At 42.8% G+C, this 18752-nt stretch overlaps 1 protein-coding gene across 7 annotated transcripts in view; it reads right to left on the bottom strand.

Moving 5' to 3' along the window:
- MAPKBP1 (mitogen-activated protein kinase binding protein 1) overlaps positions 1-18752 on the bottom strand; it is a 100567-nt gene that overhangs the window by 66290 nt on the left and 15525 nt on the right. For all 7 annotated transcript variants that reach the window (XM_031505018.3, XM_021533486.3, XM_085580302.1 and 4 more), the window contains exon 3: positions 5164-5255. In XM_031505018.3, the coding sequence (XP_031360878.2) occupies positions 5164-5255 (92 nt within the window). The remainder of the gene's footprint in view (positions 1-5163; positions 5256-18752) is intronic.

Below are 18752 nucleotides of genomic sequence, written 5' to 3'. Positions count from 1 at the left end.
TTAGTGGCTTCCACTTCATTCTGCAAATCAACTGAGGATGAGGGGTGCAACAGGGCAAGTCACAGTGAAGAGATGAGACTGTGGCTAGATGTTGCTGCAGTGCAGGTTGGCACACATGAAGCTGCACAGCACAATTGCAGTAAAATAAAATTTGACCAAGAACTGTGCAGTTTTCTGGTTTGAACACTCATACAATTATTTATTTTGGACTATTACTTGTCCTATCACCAAAAAAAAAAAAACAAAACAACTAACTAAAACCCCAAGGTGATAAAGCTGAAGAAGGAACAAGTCTAACTCCTCAACCATATCATGCAGCAAAAAGTAGCAGGATAAAAGACTCAGTATCTTCGTTTTATCTTTGACCATCCATCACCTATTGTCCCTCCCTATCTACAAATACGGATGATTCATTCTGAAATGGATCAGAATACAGGGACATCCAAATCACATGTTCAGCAAATGTACTGTGCACACACACAGAGCTAGCCAGGGACCTGTGTCTGTACTGTCTACAGCAATTTCTGAGAGAAAGCCAGAGAAACTCATTTTACTATGTCTCAGAGAGAAATCTCTATATTAAACACGCATCTGCCTTTCACAGGAGTTGCTGTATGTAAAGAACTATTAAAGAGCTGAAAGGAGGAAAGAACAAAAGAATATGCAGTTTGAGATTGATGAACTCAGCACACATGCTATGTATCAAATACCAGTTTTCTCAGCGAGGAACACTAATGTAAAAAATCCCTGAAATCTATCAGATTGGCTCCAAATTGATGAGCAGAACTAGAGGGATGCTTAAGCTGACCAGAGCATGACAGCATAGTGTTTAAAAGGCATTGCACACTAAAGGCAAAAAGTGCTATGTTCCTGCTCCTCAGAAGAAAAAGCACAGGATGCTTCCTCAAGCAGGCAAATGCCTGAAGATCAGGTTCCCAACCAGCTATCAGGATCAGCTGAGAGCCAAGAAGAACAATGAGAAGTGAAATCAATCAGTCATACCAACCTACAAGGCCTAAAAAACAGCAGTAAACAAAACACTAAAACCAGATAAGCTGACTAAAGCTATCTTAGTAACTGGTCTAGAATTTAAATGATAGACATTTTACAGACCCATTTTTTTCTTTTTTAATGTTAGTCATACCCAGAGGCTTTTCTTAGTTTTGTTTCTCTTCTTGTTTCTAGGAAACAGAGCCTCAACTAGCTACTGAAAAAAAAAAAAAATTAAAAGAGAATGAACTGAGAAGAGCAGGGAAAATGAAAAGCAGGGGAATTGAAATAAAAGAAGGCCAGACCATTGGTCCTACCACAAGAGGTAAAAAATTAGGAATACTTCTGTACTCCCCTCACAAGAACAACTTTGTTAGTCACTGCAAAACCCAAAGATCCAATTAAGCAACTTTGGGTTTGCTTCACTTGACAATATAAAAACAGATTAATGCAGGCAGCAGATGCAAGACCTTTGCAGAGGATACAATTTTCCCTCTTATGTTGTCTTATCTCCCAAGACAAGAGCTTTACATCAAAGTGGTAGCCTGGAATATCTGCAACGCTCAATGCCTTTAGCCCTTTATCACTGACATGAAGAAAGGTCTCCTACAACAAAAGCATCCCACAAAAAACATACCAGGATCAGCACAGCTGCTGTCTCACACTGCCAGAGAGGGAGCCTCATTAGGGTCAAAGCAGAGAAAGGATATGTGCAAAAGCCATTGGGAAGAAAATGAAAAAATGTAACACTCAGCTCTTTGGCACAATAGTGGAGTTGGAATGAGTTTTGTTGCATTGGGAATTGCTTCTTTCATCAGTTTAAGAAACTTCCCAAGAGATTCAGAAACTCCAGGAAAGAGAAAACTCAGAAAAAACAATCACATTAAAAAAAAAATATTTAGGCAAACCAGAGACCCAAATGAAGATTATGCTCAAAGAATGCCAAAGCTTCTTATGCAGAAGTCCTCATTCACATAGTTGCTTGTATACCTGGATGAAGTCACAATGCCTGGGGCAATTGTTTTGATCTCAACCAAATCAATCTAGGTATGTTGAAAGTGTTCTTAGGAAAATACAGCATTGTTACGTAAATTCAGCTTTTAGGGTTAGGACTGGAAGAGCAAAGCATCTGCATGTCAGCATTGCAAAACCTCTGTACACAAGCAGTAGGATGGGGAAATCACTGGAGTACAACTGAGGATGACTAAGTTGCATGCACAGATCATGAAAAAACTGTGCATGAGCCATGCCCAGTCTGCTACATCACACTCATGTAAGTTGTTTGGTGTCCAGTAAATGCATAGATGTATCTGAGCAATGTCACAGGGTCTGGTTGGAGTCCTGTCACCACTGCTGTGCCCCAAGGTTCAGTACTGGGCCCAGTGTTGTTTAACTTGTTCATTAGTGACTTGGATGAAGGAGCAGATGCCTCCTCAGCAAGCTCACTGATGACACAAAGCTGGGAGGAGTGGCTGGTACCCCGGAGGGCTGTGCAGCCCTTGAGAAGGCCCTCGACAGGCTGGAGAGATGGGCAGGGAAGAGCTGTCTGAAATCCAGCCAGGGCAAATGCAGGGTCCTGCACCTGGGAAGAACAACCCCAGGCACCAGCACAGGCTGGGGCTGGCTGCTGGAGAGCAGCTCTGCCAGGAGGGACACGGGGGTTCCAGTGGACAACAGAGCCCTTGTTGCCCTTGTGGCCGAGAAGGCCTGTGGGAACCTGGAGTTCATCAGGAGGAGCACTGCCAGCAGGGCCAGGGAGGTGATCCTGCCCCTCTGCTCAGCCCTGGTGAGGGCATATGTGCAGTGCTGTGTCCAGTTCTGGGCTCCTCAGTACAAGAGAGACATGGAGCTCCTGGGGTGGGGCCAGCAAAGGGCTACAAAGATAATTAAGAGACTTGAAGCATCTCTTATGAGGAAAGGCTGAGGAGGCTGGGCCTGCTCAGCCTTGAGAAGAGAACTGAGAGGAGACCTCATCAGTGTCTATCAGTGTCTCAAGGGAGGGTGTCAGAGGATGGAGCTCTCTCTCACTCTCCTTAGTGGTGCCAAGCAACAGGACAAGAGGCAAAGGGCAGAAACTGATGCACAGGAACTTCCACCAGAGTATGAGAAAAAGCTTCTTTACTGTGCAGATGACAGTTCAGTTCTTTACTGAACAGAGTGGCTGTGGAGTCACCCTCACTGGAGATATTAAAGAACCATCTGGATGTAATCCTGTGCCCTGCTTGAGCAGGGAGGTTGCATCAAATGACCCAGTATAGTCCCTTCCAGCCCTACCTATTCTGTGAGTCTGCGAATTCAAATAGAAACAGAAATATACAAAATGAAGCCAGTGTACCAGAAAGACCAGGATTCTTCCAAATCAAGAGACATTCACTGGAAATCAGAATGGGGAAAAAAAAAAAAAAAAAAAAGGGCAACAAACCAAACTAAAAAGAATCCCACAAAAACCAACAAAACCCAAGCTGAACAAGATGATTAGATTGTTAACTTGAGACTGTCTTGACCGCACCATATCACAACAGTATCAGGCCAGCCATGGCACAAAAGCAGCAAGTCATACAAGCCTTTAAACTTTTAGAACACACATCTAGTATATTCCTGCCCAGGCCATGAAATGTTACCACCAACAAGTAAGGATAGGAACTCCCCTGTAAAGCCCTAACCTCTTAATTAGCCAAAAGAAACCCCAGGTGTACTCACACTTGATTAAATCAATGTTAAGCATGTTCATCAAAGAACATTGCTATTAACAAAACTAACCTACCTTCAGCTATGCAAGAGCACAAAATACCTGCTTAGTGCACTCATTTTCTTCTCTCTCTCTTTGCTGACCTCAAGTGTCAACATATTCAGTATCAGAAAAGATACACAGGAAGAGGCAAAACACATCAAAATATATTTGCCTGGCTCCAAAGAGTACAAGCATAACAGATGCTGTTGAACACTGATGTGGACCTCTAATTGTCTGCAAATTAACAGACAACTAACAGACACTGACAGAAAGAGAGGCAATAGGCAGAGATTAAAACATATCATAATCCATTTGAACACAAAGAAAAAATACATTTTTAAACCCCTTTATTTTTGTGTTTTTATTTTGTTTGTATTACTTTGAGAGTAGTCAAACACTGGAACATGGCGCCCAGAGATGGTGGCATCTCCATGTCTGGAGATATTCAAAAGGTGTCTGGCCATAGGTCTGGGCAACCTGCTAGAGGTGACCCTGATTAAGCATGAGGGTTAACTACATGATCTCAAGAGGCTCCCCCAACCACAGCAATGCTGTTATTTGGTGAACTGGGATATCACCAGGTCAGGCAAAGATTTCCAGCCAGTTTCACTGACTCCATCTCTCATTTTAGCCACAAACACAGAATCATTAAATGCTGCTAGTATATTTATGGTACCCTTGAAAACATAATTTACAACTGATGTGGAAGATCTTGTCTTCTAATTCCAGCTTTCAAGTCTCAAGAGTATGTTCATGCAATATGACTTGGAGATAGTGCCCTTTGCCTGCTCTTTCAGCTTGCTGACCAGCAGAACAAGCTCAAAGGAGAGACAAACTCATATTGATTCCTGCATTGCAGCAGACCTCTCCAGCTCTCACCCATGTCCCTGTATGTAGCTCCTTTGCTTTCCATCAAAGTCTCCTTCTGGATACCTCTATTTGAACTTAGACCACAATTGAAAGATGTGTTTCACTTCAAAGAACCCACATATAAGCAGGTTCAGGCTGTAAGCCTGAAATCTTTGCTCACATTTGGCTGAGGAACATGGCAAGTCATAAACTGCAGGGCATCTACAAGAAGGCTACTGTCAATTCATTGAAAGAATCATTTGCTCCATTAGGTATTTATTGGATTGAGAATCACACTGAGTTATGCCTATGTTCATCGCACCACAGAACACACTGAAAAGTCCATAAAATGTATTTAACTCCCAGCTTAGAGCAAGACAAATGAGAGGAGTTCCATTAAAAGATATCTCATTAAAATTTGTTCATGCAACCCTTCTCCCTTGCTAACAGTGCTGAGTCTTATCCTACTCTGGTGTTTAAAGAGCAGTAAATAGGCTTCCTACAGAAGATGATAGTGGAAACACCCTGAATCTTTATGTTAATGTATCAATCATGGTTTATTTTAGCTTTGAGGAATGTGGTTAGTGACTCACCCTGCTGGATAAGCAACGAGGCCAGTTCTGGGGTCGCAGGCTAATCCTCTGCCTCCTGACACGGTTATGCCCAACACCTTCTCCAAAGTCACCTAGAGCATACAAGAAAGAAAACAGGCAGTACCATGAAATGTGAGTGCAGATCAAATAGACCCATAACACAGATGCTGATGGTCTGGTTCCCTGATTCCCAGAAATCCACTGAAAAGCAACAGATACAAAAGTAACTCCATTCAACTTTCAGTATAGGCATAGGAAAATACTGCTGGGGTACAGAGAACGAGTTATCAACCCACCTACGCCAGAGCATTGCAAGCATCAGATAGTACTGGTGAAAAGCTGGGATGCACATCCATCGGCCACTGATTCCCATCCTTCCAATAAGAGCAACATACCACTGTCTCTTTTGGCTCTTTCCTGAAAACAGTTTCCAGGTTGATACATTGTCTTTGTTGCCTCCATCAAGTAGTAATTGGTTCAGCCTGGTCTCAACCTCATATTCCTAGGAACTGAATAGTTCCTTTTTCCTCCAGTGCTGGAGGTGGAAATCACAACTAGTGGTTGAGGCATCCCTTGCCAGGAGTGGTGAGACAGAACATCATAAAGATTCACAAGCCTGCTGCATACCAATGACCCTTGCAAGAGACTTATCTAAATGTCCCCATACTCCCCTCAGGCAAACATCTCCACTATTTTTAGGAAAATAAAAGAAATGCGACTGGGAAGAGCTACCTGGAAGATATAAAGGCCTCAGTACTAAGAAGCTGATAAAAGGAGAAAAAAAAAAAAAAAAAAAAAAGGCTGCAGTGGGATTACACTGCACAAAATCTGGTTTGTGGCATGAAAGGAGTCAACCACTGAGCACAAAGCAGTTTTCAGCCCTGGGGTTATTTTGTCCGACACAAAATTATTCTCTTTCCTTTACATTTGCACAGCTTCACTTTATTTATTATATATTTGATGCATACATTCCTCCTCAGCATTGCTGTCTGTGCCAAACTCAAGGATTTTACTGGGTCACAGTCTTCTGTTTTTAATTATCATCATCTAAGTTATATTTGGTTAAGGCCTTAGGGGCATGGACACAGCATCAGAAATTACTATTGTAATAATTACTACTGACTTTAATAGCTGCCCTGAAGACGAACATCTTGCATTTATACTGAGGTGGATCACAAAAGACAGGGGTGGGGCAGGTTTCCCACGCCACCCTGACCAAAAGCCTTACCAGACCTGAGGAGTTTGACTGCAGGGTGAGACACAAGGTCTCACTGAGCTCAAGGCACAGGTTATTAGGTAAAGGGGCCAGAAATAACCCCACACAGAGAACCACCTTGATTCAGCAGGTAAAACAGGGCTGAGGTGCCATCCATGCTTTCAGTTATTTCAAATTTGGCCTGCCTTCAAACAGTGACATGGAAAGTGGAATATTTCATATTCTAATCTCTGGAACAACTTGGTCTTTTTTTCCCTCATATATATAATATACCCCAGGTACTTTAAGGTTTTATGAGAAACCACCAAATTCTCCCCTGCCCTTGCAAACTGAGAACCTCTGAAAACATGGCTTTTACAAAACTCCACCGGATTTTTGTTTAGAAAAAGCATGCAATTAAAAATGCAGTTACAAATCCACTGATAAAGAAAGGAACTAGTTTTGTTTCAACTTAATATTGGAACAAGGTGGGGGAGAGGAGTGGGGAAGGCCAGGAGGATACCTACTCTTCCATACTTGTTAACAATACTTCAAAACACATCTTTTTAAAGCAGCTCAAAAACATGCAGAAAGAACTCACTGCTTCTGCTGCTGAGATTCTGGCATTAGCAGTTCCCAAACTAGAAGAGGTTCAAATTCCTACAGAAAATGCATTCTTGACAGTGAAGGAGGAAGTGGAAGAGACATGTGCCATTCAAGTAGTTCCATCTAGATAAGGCACCAATTACTTGATGCTGTCAGCAAACATCAATTTAGCAATGCTGTGATTACACTGCTCAGTGCAGGCTTTAGCTCAGTCTGGCTGTAATTGCTACTGTCCTAAAAGGCATTGCTTGACCTTGGCTGTGTAGATACCCAGCAACCTACTTTCACCAACAGGTATGTTTTTGCTCTGCAAGGACATTTACCGAGCCTCTCAGTGTGCAGTCTTACACCACAGCTGAGCTGATCTTACAGCAGCCTGTCTTGGAGGAGACAGTTCCTTCCTCCCTCATCCTACTCAGCCCAATGACAGCCCCCTCCATTTCCCTCACTCCAGACAGCCCTGGCAATTACATGTCCAGAAGGCCAAAATAGCAGAAAAACATGTTCTACATGTAATTTTCTGCTTGTTTCCTGTTTGCTAGCCTTGGGAAAACCAAAGGAAGACCAAATTTGGAGGGAAAGGAAAAAAAAAAAAAAAAACCAAAACATACCCTTTCCCTGCAACTAGATCAATCTAGCTGCACATCCAAAGACCAATCTGAATCTTCTAAGGCTTTAAGAAGAGAAAGCAAACAGAAGCACTACCTGACTTGTCATGACACCCTCACCTCACCAGTACCAAAATATCACCCTTACTCCAGCCTCCTCTCTCACTCTAAAGTCAGTGGAGGTTCCCTGCTGCTTTTCCAAGAGACTTCTTGTGGCTGTGCTAGGATGTGGAAAGTCTACCTTTCTCCTATGGTCAGCATACAGCTTGACATAAAAGGAGAAGCTCAGTCTTCCTGTCTAGTTATTTTACTGCCAGTGAGTATCTTCTGGCCTCCAACAGACCACCTGTTCCTTTATAAAAACACAACTGTCAAGGCCATACCTCTGATATGTACATACCACAGACCAAGTGCCACAGAAACAGATAACCCTCACTAGACTAAAGATTCATAACTAACTTTCTAAAAAAGGCTTCCCCTCTTTTGCTCCCAGTATTAACTTCAAAAACTTTCTGGTGTAAAGAACTTGAAAGCCACAAAGCCTATCTAAAGGCAGCACATCCACTTGATAATACTCAAGTATTAAAACCAACTTGCATCAAAAATGAGTGCACATAAATTTAAAATGTGATCTTATGAGATTTGTGAGCTCCACCTCCACGAACATGCCCACAATACACCACAGTTTTTTCCCCATGACCAGCTTCCAGACTAGGTGACAGAGGGGTAGGAGATAGTTACCTTGTCACAAAACTTGAGAATGAAAAACATTTCAGAGAGAAAAAGACAACGGGTAACAACACAGTATAAACTGGATTCTTCGAAGTTTGCCGGCTAAAACAAATTAATTCTTAATATGGGTAATTAGGACAAAAACACATCAACCTTAACTTCCTAATCTGGAATTAAGATTTGTCAGCAATGGGCGGATCAGCGGATACAGGTCTGCCATTATCCCATCTCTGAAGTTACCAGTTCCTCCTGTGGTAAGGGCAGTTACAGTCCTACACAGCCAGAAACACTGCCATTCATACAAGTCTCCCAAGTAGTACTTCAGCACTTCCCAGTCAGAAATACATTATTTTGCACACCTTCCCAAGTCTGATCTGAGCTAACCACAGGATCTAGAGAGTTCCCCTGCAGATCTAAGACACTGTTCATTACCAATGGCTCCTGTGTTTGCCCAGTTTGCATCCTACAGTTGTCGGACACGTCACTGCTTGCTCAGGCCTTCACAGGCAACTAATGGGCCCCCTCAACCAAACCTGGAAACAACTGCATGATTAAACCTGTCATTTGCACCTAAATTAGATGCAGGAGAGGAGGCTGACAAGCTGCATTCATCTTGAGGTTTCTATTAATAGCATTTGGCATTTTCAGTCAAGGTTCTCTATGCAGCTTGCAAGAGTTGTTGAATTGATCCACACACAAAACACTTCTGCAGCTCATTTTGCACTGCCACATTGCTATCTGAAACCATTCCACCTTCATTCCTTTGAGGTCAACTTTTACTCAAATTTCTACGCTCAATATACACTCTTAGGCACCAAAACCTGTGCAACTAATACCTGTCTTGCAAAATCTGATATTCAGCCATTTTACAGGCTTAAAACTAAATTTAGTTACTAGGAACTGCAAAAATGTATGCAAAGAAATTTTTGTGCCGAAGCAGATCCCTTATCCTGTTCCTTCCACATCAAATCCCAACACCATCAGATAGGACCAAACCAGCAGAGTCCTGGATTGCAGGACTCAAGGTACCAATATGTATTCACAGCAGCTGGGCCTTCCCAGAAAGAAGGGTCTCACTGCAGCCCAATCCCACCTGGAAGTCAAAGGGCATATCTGACAGCAGCCTTTTCTTCCATCAGGCACATCCCACACAGCACTCAGAGCAAGCCCATGCTTGGGGGAAGAAGACATGTCATCTCTGCCTTCCTACTGAGGTGCAGATAATCATTTCAGAAAGACTGATCTGAACAGCCCCAGCCAGTTTCATTTGGCTTTTCAGAAAACTCGATGTCTGACCAGCTGCACCCAGGTCTCAGAGTGAGTTTTGTACTTGTGTGAGCACTTTCTGTTGTTTTGAGGAAGTTATCACGAACAATTGCGTCCATATGCTATAAGGACAACACAGAAATCATTGAAGGATGAGCCCAATTTAACCCCCACCCACAAACACCTTCCTCTTTCTCATCACTTGAATTCCTTTGGGACCATCTACACTTGCAAAGCCACACAGGACTACAGGAGACAAACACTGTTGCCTGCACATCCAAGCAGGACTCTGTTAGAAAGCAGTAGTAAACACACCCAGAACAGCAATAATTTGCACCAGAATGGGTGCCAGAAGGGACAATCCCATCACACTGACAGTCCTGCCTGACCTGTCACAGGCACTCTGCCTACAGTTGCACAGTTTCACTATTGAATCCCTGCTGCTGGGTAAGAGCTCCTGTATCTGTGCCTGTTTGCACACCAGCAGATTTCTGTGGTCTGCCTTCATCTTAAAACAAAGAGAGAAAGAGACATTTTCAAGAGAAAGCTATCTTTAGACTTTAGGCCACCAGGCACCCCTCAAAGAGCTTTGACTGTAAGCTGAATAATAGCCTGCTGCCACTCACCCCACCATTCTCCCCAGACCAGCAAAAGACTACATAGGAGTTCAACAGTATTTCAGCTCCTCATCCTCACACTCATATGCTAAAAAATTAGAGTTTTCTGACTTGATTATCTCACCTCCTGCCTTCTTATGCTATCTTCATTCTCTTTTGGGCCCCAAATCTCATCATTCACTACAAGCACAATTTATTTAAACATGGAAATAAAAAAGCAAAGCATTTGAAAGAATCTGTGCTACTCTCCAGTGCTCAAAATGACAACTTAGGAGAGAAAACTGCTGTTACTGTACAGGGCTGCCCACACACTCTAGTACCTATAGCATTAAGCAGGAGGCTACAGCCCAAGAAAACCGTGTCCAGCAAGGAGAAATGCCTGTTCCAGGCTTCACAAGATTGGCCACCTTGGATCAGAGACTAATAATATCTAGCCCTGGTTTCTTTTTCCATTTCCAGTCAAAAGCAAAGGGGGAAAGTCAGAAAGAATGGTATCAAGAAATATATGGATAAAGATTAAGATCAAGGAAAATAAATTTCATTCTTTCTCACCTCCTGTCAGTCTCCCAGTCTCAAAATAGATATTCTCCATTTTTAACTTATTTCAGTAGAACTCTCCACCATGAGCTTATCCACTCTGTCTATAAAAGCTTAGCATTCACCACATCTTTTGGCAAGGAACTCCACCAATCTGGTATACTGCAAGATGAACCATCTTTCATTATTTGTTTTAAACCTCACTTCTAATAGCTTTATTTGACATGCCTCAATCTTTGTATGGGAAGAGACAGTGAGCAGTCAGTCCTTATCCATCACCTTTAGGTGGTTCATGATTTTGTAAGGAGCTATACTATCACCTCAAGTCATCTGTGTTCCAAGTATAAGAGTCTTCTTGAAGTTACTTTATGGCTCTCCTGAAAGCCATTTCATATCCTTTATCAGTTCTTCTGTGAAGCCCCTTCCATGCCCCCTACATTCTTCCTGAGATGAAGGGGAAACACCAAGACCACATGCAGCTTTCCAGGCATGGCCACAGCAAGTGGATATGTGGATAATACAAATGTTTTGTATTATCCACATAACATAATACAAATGTTTTGGTTTCCATTTTTTCCTATTAATACCTTACTCTCAATCTGCCTTTCTGAAATCTAAGATAATTTACATAGAGCAACAAAGAGGTCACCTTACTCAAAAAAGTCAGAGATAAGACCTGCTGCTGCTTTGCATTTGGAAATGCAGCCCTCATTCTGCTCTCCTATGGAATGGGAAATTCTATTCTTGATTTAACCATTTGATTTCAACCTGCCCCTTTCTCTCCATGCCAATGTGAGCATTTATGATCAAGAGCATCCACAGAGAGAGTTCTTGCAGAACAGCTATTCCAATCCACTCCAGAATGGCTATTTCAGTGAATGTCCACAAGCAGAACAGTTCTATTTTTAAAGCCTTCCCATGGGCCTATGTATAACACAGTTAACATTCAAACCCATTTAATTAAGTGGCGGCATTGAATCAGCATGACAAGACAGCATCCATCAGAGTTCATCTACTGTCCAGTGCACAGCGTGTCTGCCCTCATCCGTCTCTACTCTTGAAAATAGGCATATTAATAATGCATGTGCAAAGGCACGTGCTCCTGAAAAAGCAAAGAACACAGAAATCCCTGAGATAAGTGACCCAGGAGGGTTACTTTGAAAAGCCTTCCCCAGCACATCAAGTAATGAGTTGTCACTAAGTAACAACCTTGCAGGGGTACCGAAGGGAGGGGAGTAGCAACATAGTTATCTGTTCTTTTGTCTTAGGGAAAAAAAAAAAAAAAAAAAAGCCTTTACTGATCAACTTGAGACCCCAAATGCTCTTTGGTCCAATACACTGACACACAGGGAGCTCCAACATCAGGCCTGAGTTTCACAACATCACTGTGGTTTGTGTGTCTCTCTACATTCTGCTCCCAGAGTTTTCAGCACCTCTGCATGCCCTTCAACATGTTTTCCATCCTGCTACACAGCAAAGTTGTATCAACACACTCTGGCATCCAATACGTGAAAATGCTGAAAATGTAGCTGTACATTGTCAGCGTCAGCATTTAAGAAATGGCTGTCTATCTTACATAAGTGAAATTCAACACAGAGAGCCAAATCTCACAGCTGGCCCTGTTTGTACATCTCTGCTGCTGCCCCCAAGCCCCACCGCAAAAAAGCACGTCCAACCTCCAGGGAGCAGTGCACACGTTGTAGGCACTAATCCATCGTCTGAACACACTGTCTGATGTCCTGTTACTGCTGCAGAAAAACAAAGGCTTGAAGTTTTACATTTAGTTCTGCTGAGCTTCGTTTGGCACATAAAACACAGAGCACTAATTACAGCATACTGCTCTACTTAAGGGGCTGTCAGCATTTCCACTGCAAAGCCTTCATTTCAGGGCTTTACAACACAGCTGTGAAATATTCATTTTGCACTTCAGCTTTGCATGCTAAGCTCTGGCTTTGGACCAGGTTCCCCTGCCTGATTTTTTTTTTTTTTTTTTTTTTTTTGGGGTGGGGGGAGTTAGGGTTTTTATTGTTGGTCTGGCAGGAGAAGGGCTGAAGATGGGTGGATGGAATTAATTGAAGGAGGTGTCTGACTTGCAAAAGCACAGAAACAACAAAACCACTTAACTCCAGAGTTGGTTTCTGCCTCTCACCTACCCAATGCATTCCCCTGCTTTTGTATATGCATACAGAACATGCACTTTTAAGTTTCTTTTACATATATGTATTTTATATGTTTTAAAGATGTTTTTCTATCCTCTTCCTCTTCTCCAGCCAGTCTTTCTTCCCTCAGCAAACAGTGAGAGGAAAGAGTAACTTATTGACAAGCTGGAGACTGAAAATATTCCACCTGCAAAAGGCTACAGTAGCAAGCCAAGCTCTAACACACCCCCCATTCAGGAGGTGTCTGGCTGACAGAGCAGTCTCCATTTCTCTCACTGTAAGCCCCCTAAGCCTTGCCCACAGCCACCATTGCACACCCATACCAATTTCCCAATTGACCCTCCAGGAACTACTGCAAGATCATGAAACTCGTTTCATGCAATCCACTACACAGATATGCTCTGATATTTAAGGTGTTTCCAGCCAATGCCCAGTTTAAAGCAATATTCATGGGAAAAAGGATTCAGAGCTATAAGCAAGCCCTCACAATTAATCAATAAAAAAAATAAATAAATAAAGTGAAGAAGAAAAAAAAACAACACAAAGCAAAACAAAAACAGAAAAACACCTGACCAGACCATCATAGTATGACACAAGCAGTTGCCAACTTGATGCAATTTGATTTCAAGATAACCACTTTAAGAACATCAGGGAACAATCTCCCACAAGTTATGAATGGCACTCCTTGGCACAAGAGTGGCAAGAGTAGGAACTGATTTGCTGAAAGGTTTTGAATCACTGAGTTATGGGAAGCATTACATTACATTTGTAAACCTGCATAAAAGCAGAGGGATGGGGGTTATTCCAATGGAAGTGCTGAGCCTCAGCTCTAATGGCTCTGGCAGGTGTGTTGCACAGGGGTTATAACTGGGGTGTGCACACATTTATTAAAAATTATCCAGACATTTGGACAAACAGAACAGGGATGATGGTGGGAGAAACAGAACACAAGCAACCCGGGGTCCCCACAGGCTGTCTTTCCACAGTGTGCGTGCATTTGTCCATCTCTCCACAGAGCCTCTCTTGCCTGCTCTCCCCTCCTGGCCTCCTCACCGTGCTGGCTGCCTTCAGTCCAATTCCAGCTGTCAGGGCTGCATTCCTGACCCATCAGCCCCAGCTGTCAGGGGCTACGTGCTGAATCTGCACTCTGCCTTCTTCTTCATGCACCTGAAGAAAGGCAGTCCCAGGCAGGCCATAAATACCATTGTACAGCCCCGGGGGGTGGGTGGGAGGCTATTAAAAGCACCTCTACCAGCAACCATAGTGAGGGAACTTAGAACTAGCAGCAGAACACACCTGCAAGTGTTTCTGCAGCCTGCAAACAGGACATATAGAGGATTAATTTCCTACCAGCTTCAACAGCACAACTGAGCCATCAGTCAATAATCTTCTGTTCCTTCATTTGACAACAGCCTGGACCACCAAGTTTCTCTTCCCCCTCTCACACTAAGTTCAATTTCTTCCTAAATACTGCATGTAACCTTACCAACTCCAGCCAAAGGCATGACAAGCAGCAGTTTCTCCTCCTTCTACCATTCAGTCATCATTCTCACTGTAAAAGCAACATCAACTCAGACTTTAATGAGATTTCACCAAACTTTCAGAAAACCTGAGCTTCAGAGATAAAAGTGTGGTGAAGGAACAGGGAAAAAGACTGTGTAAATTGTCAACCATTGTCAGTGTTGTCATGATGCTATATTGCCTTTGATGTTAATTCTTTTTTGTTAATATAAGCAAAGTTTGTGAAGATTGAGTGATAAATGCATGAAATGAATGCAAAAAGAAACAGTGACATCAAACAGGCTACAGGTATTCCTGGTACATAAAGAGTCAATCCTGATTTGTTCCAGACTATGCATCTGCACATGGAGTCAATCGGACCAGTTCCACAGGCAGTTAAGCCCCATGGAACACAACAGAGACACCTCTGTGCGGGCAGGCTTCAAAGAAACCCTTCCTTGAGCTCTTGGGACCTGGAATTCTGCAGGATCACTCCTTCACAAGAACCAGATTTTTCCACTTTGCAAATGCACATTACTTTTTCATAAGGAAAGAGAGCAGACAAGATACCAGACTTTACATAGGGTATGCTTTTGCCTTCCTACATATGCAATTTTCCCCTGCATCAAGAACTACCTATACAACTTTTAAGTACAAATGCAAACTTGCAACACTCCCCTAATATGTCCCAACACTGGAGATCAGTGGAAGCAACTTCTGACTTTCCAGCAGTCTTACATACTGGTCTCCTCTAAATCCATGCACAGGAGCCTGAATATAGGCAAAGAAAGTGCTTCAGTGAGAAGAAAAAAAAAATCCAATATAGTTCCCTGGGCAGAGTTTCAGTTACTCATATAAGGGTTTGAAATCAAGCAGGAACAAATGGTTCTCTCAGCATTAGGGTCACTGTTCATCATCATTAATCATCACTTCCCAGATAGGAAAGGCTCCTTCCCCTCTGTTTTGCCCAGGCTTTAGCACTCACAAAAATCAAGAGGCAAGAAAAATGAAAAGAGCCAAGTAGGAATGTGGCCACAGGCTGGCAAAGTTGCTCCCTCTGTGGTTCTACTGAAGTCCCTCCTCTTGGTCCCAACCCTGAGCTGAGCCTGCTCCAAAATGCAAACAGGCAACAGTTAAAAGTCCACAGCTTCTCGGGCATACACTCCAAGGAAACTGTGGCAGCACCACATAATTCTTGACTCTGAAGCAGTCAAACACAGGGGCCATAACACAGCACTGCTAACACTGATACCGTCATGGCAAGTCGCTCCCTCCTAAATCACCTCCTGCTGAACTCTATAAACAATGCATACATTCAAGCTAAACTTGGACACAGGGAAGACAGACTGAAAGAGAGGGAGCAGAAAGCCTTCCCCACAGTCAAGCCTGCTGAGGGGAGCCACAGAAGGAAAGCCACATCTCAGCACTTCAAGAAAAGCGTCATGTCATAATCTCCTTCCCCTTAATTTCTTCTCTGGGGCTTATTTTTGGTGTAAACCGATCTGTGAACTGTTTGACAAGGCTTGGGGGGCAACTTAGTGGTTCATCTTGAGTCCAAGAGTAGAAACACACAGAGCTATGCAGGATGAAGAAAAGCCTTTTGATCAGCCTGCCTGAGGCAACACACATAATTCGTTTGTGATTTCTTTATTCACCCATGACCCCATGCCAAATCAATTAATTTTCATCCTTCACCAGTGATTTGCACAGCCATTCTGCCCTAGAAGTCTTCAACTGCCATATCTCATCCCTACCTTACCCACCCCACTATGCCTTCTAGAGGAGCACAGTTGTAGGAAGTCTTAAAGAGACTGTAAGTCAAGTCTTAAAGAGACTCTCTGTATGTAAAAGCCCCATCTTTTCATGCCCAGATTCCTTACACATCTCAGAGCTCACCTCTCCTGTCACCTGAAGGATCTTGCCTGTAACTCCTGAACCGCTCCAGGACAAGACACCTTGTCCTCCCATGCATGCACGTCCCTAAGATTTCAGTGATATTATCAGGAAAAACACATACTTGCATCCTCAGGGAATGAGAAAATGGTTTTGTTATAAGTTGATTTAAATTATGGTAAAAAAATTACATATTAGCAATTAAAGATGCTAAGATGGGAATAAATACAACAGGAAGGACAGAGAAAGAGCAAAGCATTTATCACACAGACAACATCCCTGTGGAAGGAGGCAGGAGGTAAAGAGATTAGTATTCCATCTCTCCCTAAACATTGTCTGAACTATTTACTATTTTTTTTCATGGTGCTTGCAAGAAGTCCCAACAAACACAAAGCCCTCCTGTACTTACAGCAGGCAGCAACATGTACTCTCACGCAGCTGGCAATCTACAACCAAGTATAAGAGGACTAGGGGGCAATACCACACAAACATTGAGGTTAAATGTCTTGAACAAGCAACAAATTAGCAACAGAACTGGAAATAATCTTACTCTCTCACAAATTTCAGCAGCTATCTACTGCACAGATTATGCTGCACCACTGCTGTACCTCTCTCCTGCTTGAGGCCAAGGACAGTATTTTTAAAGAATGCTTAAAAATTAATCAAAAGAAAGCATAAGAGATTTCTCTCTTTTGCCCAAGCCAATCAGTATGTACAGAAGGAGACATTCAAGCTTCCCGTCCGCCCTCACCAACACTCACTGCCTAGCTCTAGGCAATCCCTTCCCTGCCCTCTGCCCCAAAGAATAAGCTTCTTATAGAATAGACTTTATCAGCATCTTGCCCTTCAGGCATCCTGGAATTAAGAAGCTCTTCACATCTGTCCATCAACATGCATACTGAGCACCCAAGAGATTTGTCCTGTCATCTAGAAAGAAGACCACATCCCCCAGGGGAATCAATACATAGGAACATGGGCCAAAGACTGAGAAAGCAAACTGAAGAGAGCAGCAGAAGCACTGACTTCCATCATCTCCTCAACAACCCTGCTGCCACTTCCCCTCCTGTTCCAGTACAGGGGAAAGCCCTTCACCTGTAACATGGTACCCCTGTCAGGTGCCCCTGCTGCTCAGCCACCAGCACAGACAACTCCAGCAAACCCATATGGGCTCACTCAGGTACACACCACTGAACCATCTTTCTGCTCCAAAGATGCAAAATAGTACTTCAAGAGAAGCAATCATCATCCAACAGTCACGGCAGAAGCAGAATTCAGTTTAGTCTTTTCCAAATAGTTCAAATTTCTTACAAGTTTATGACACAGACCCAGCATCCCAAAGACCTGAATACTCTTCCTGTAAGTCAGCAGCAAGAAACACCATCGATCCTCACACTTTTGCACACACACATAAAGGAAACCACCACTAGACAATAAACCAAAGACAAAATGTTATAAAGGTAACTACAAAGCAATCATAAACCAACTCATTAAGTCGTTCATTCGACTTGCTTTCATTCTTCACTTACTCTGCCCTTAAATTGCTTCTTCCTGTGATTTTTCCCAAGCATGTTTTCAGTTTGTTTTCCTGAAGGAAGCAAAGTCTGTAAATGTGGTGTACCGTAGTCCAAGATAAAATGACATCTTTGAGTATCTGTTAGAGTGACTTAACAGGGAAATAAAAAAAGAGTAGACTGCCATCTAAGTCCCCTAAAACTCTAAAAGAGGGAGTAGTTCTCAAAAAGAACTCTCCTCTAACTTGCATTAAGGCTCAGGAACATGGATAACTGGTAGAATTACCAAATGTGAGAACTGAGGAAGTAAAATCATGCTGAGAGGAAACAATTTTTATCCACAGACTTTAAAAAGCCTTTGTTTTGTTACCGTGTGGTTTCTGTCACATTTCAAGAAAGCAAAACTTTGCAATAACCACCATTTCTTACTGCTCTTGTTTAGAAATTCAGAAAACCCTAGATCCAGGGCACAACCAAGTCTTGTTGATGCAACACTTCACAAAGCACTCTGATTTTACATTCTTAGCTCTTAGCAAAAATTGCTGTCGCAAAAAGCAGAATGCAAAAGTAGAGATTATGGAACTCCAGCCTTCAGCAGAGAGGCAACCCTCCCAGTTTCCTGGTAAAGAGCTTTAGACATATTCACCTACTTGGAAGCATTTAGCAGAATCTGTTTGGAGGAGAAATAACTTTGAATGACACAGGTAGTTCAGAAATACATGAACTAAGTACATTTCTGCAGTTTAAACAAAGGAGATAATAACCAGGCAAACACTTGAAGAACAAAGCAACACAAGAGAGAACATCCCCCTTGACTGACATTTGTTCTGAACGACCATGCTAACCCTGGTCAAAAAGCTTCTATGCAGCTTGTGTGCACTCCCTGCTGTGGTGCACTGGCAGAAAAGTAGTGGGCAACTGCTGGATACAAGTTTTGTTGTCACCCCTGCACCAGAACTGGCTCC

This window comes from Lonchura striata, chromosome 5 (assembly GCF_050655825.1).
Source record: "Lonchura striata isolate lonStrDom1 chromosome 5, ASM5065582v1, whole genome shotgun sequence".
NCBI lineage: Eukaryota > Metazoa > Chordata > Aves > Passeriformes > Estrildidae > Lonchura > Lonchura striata.
This window is presented reverse-complemented; position numbering and strand designations above follow the sequence as displayed.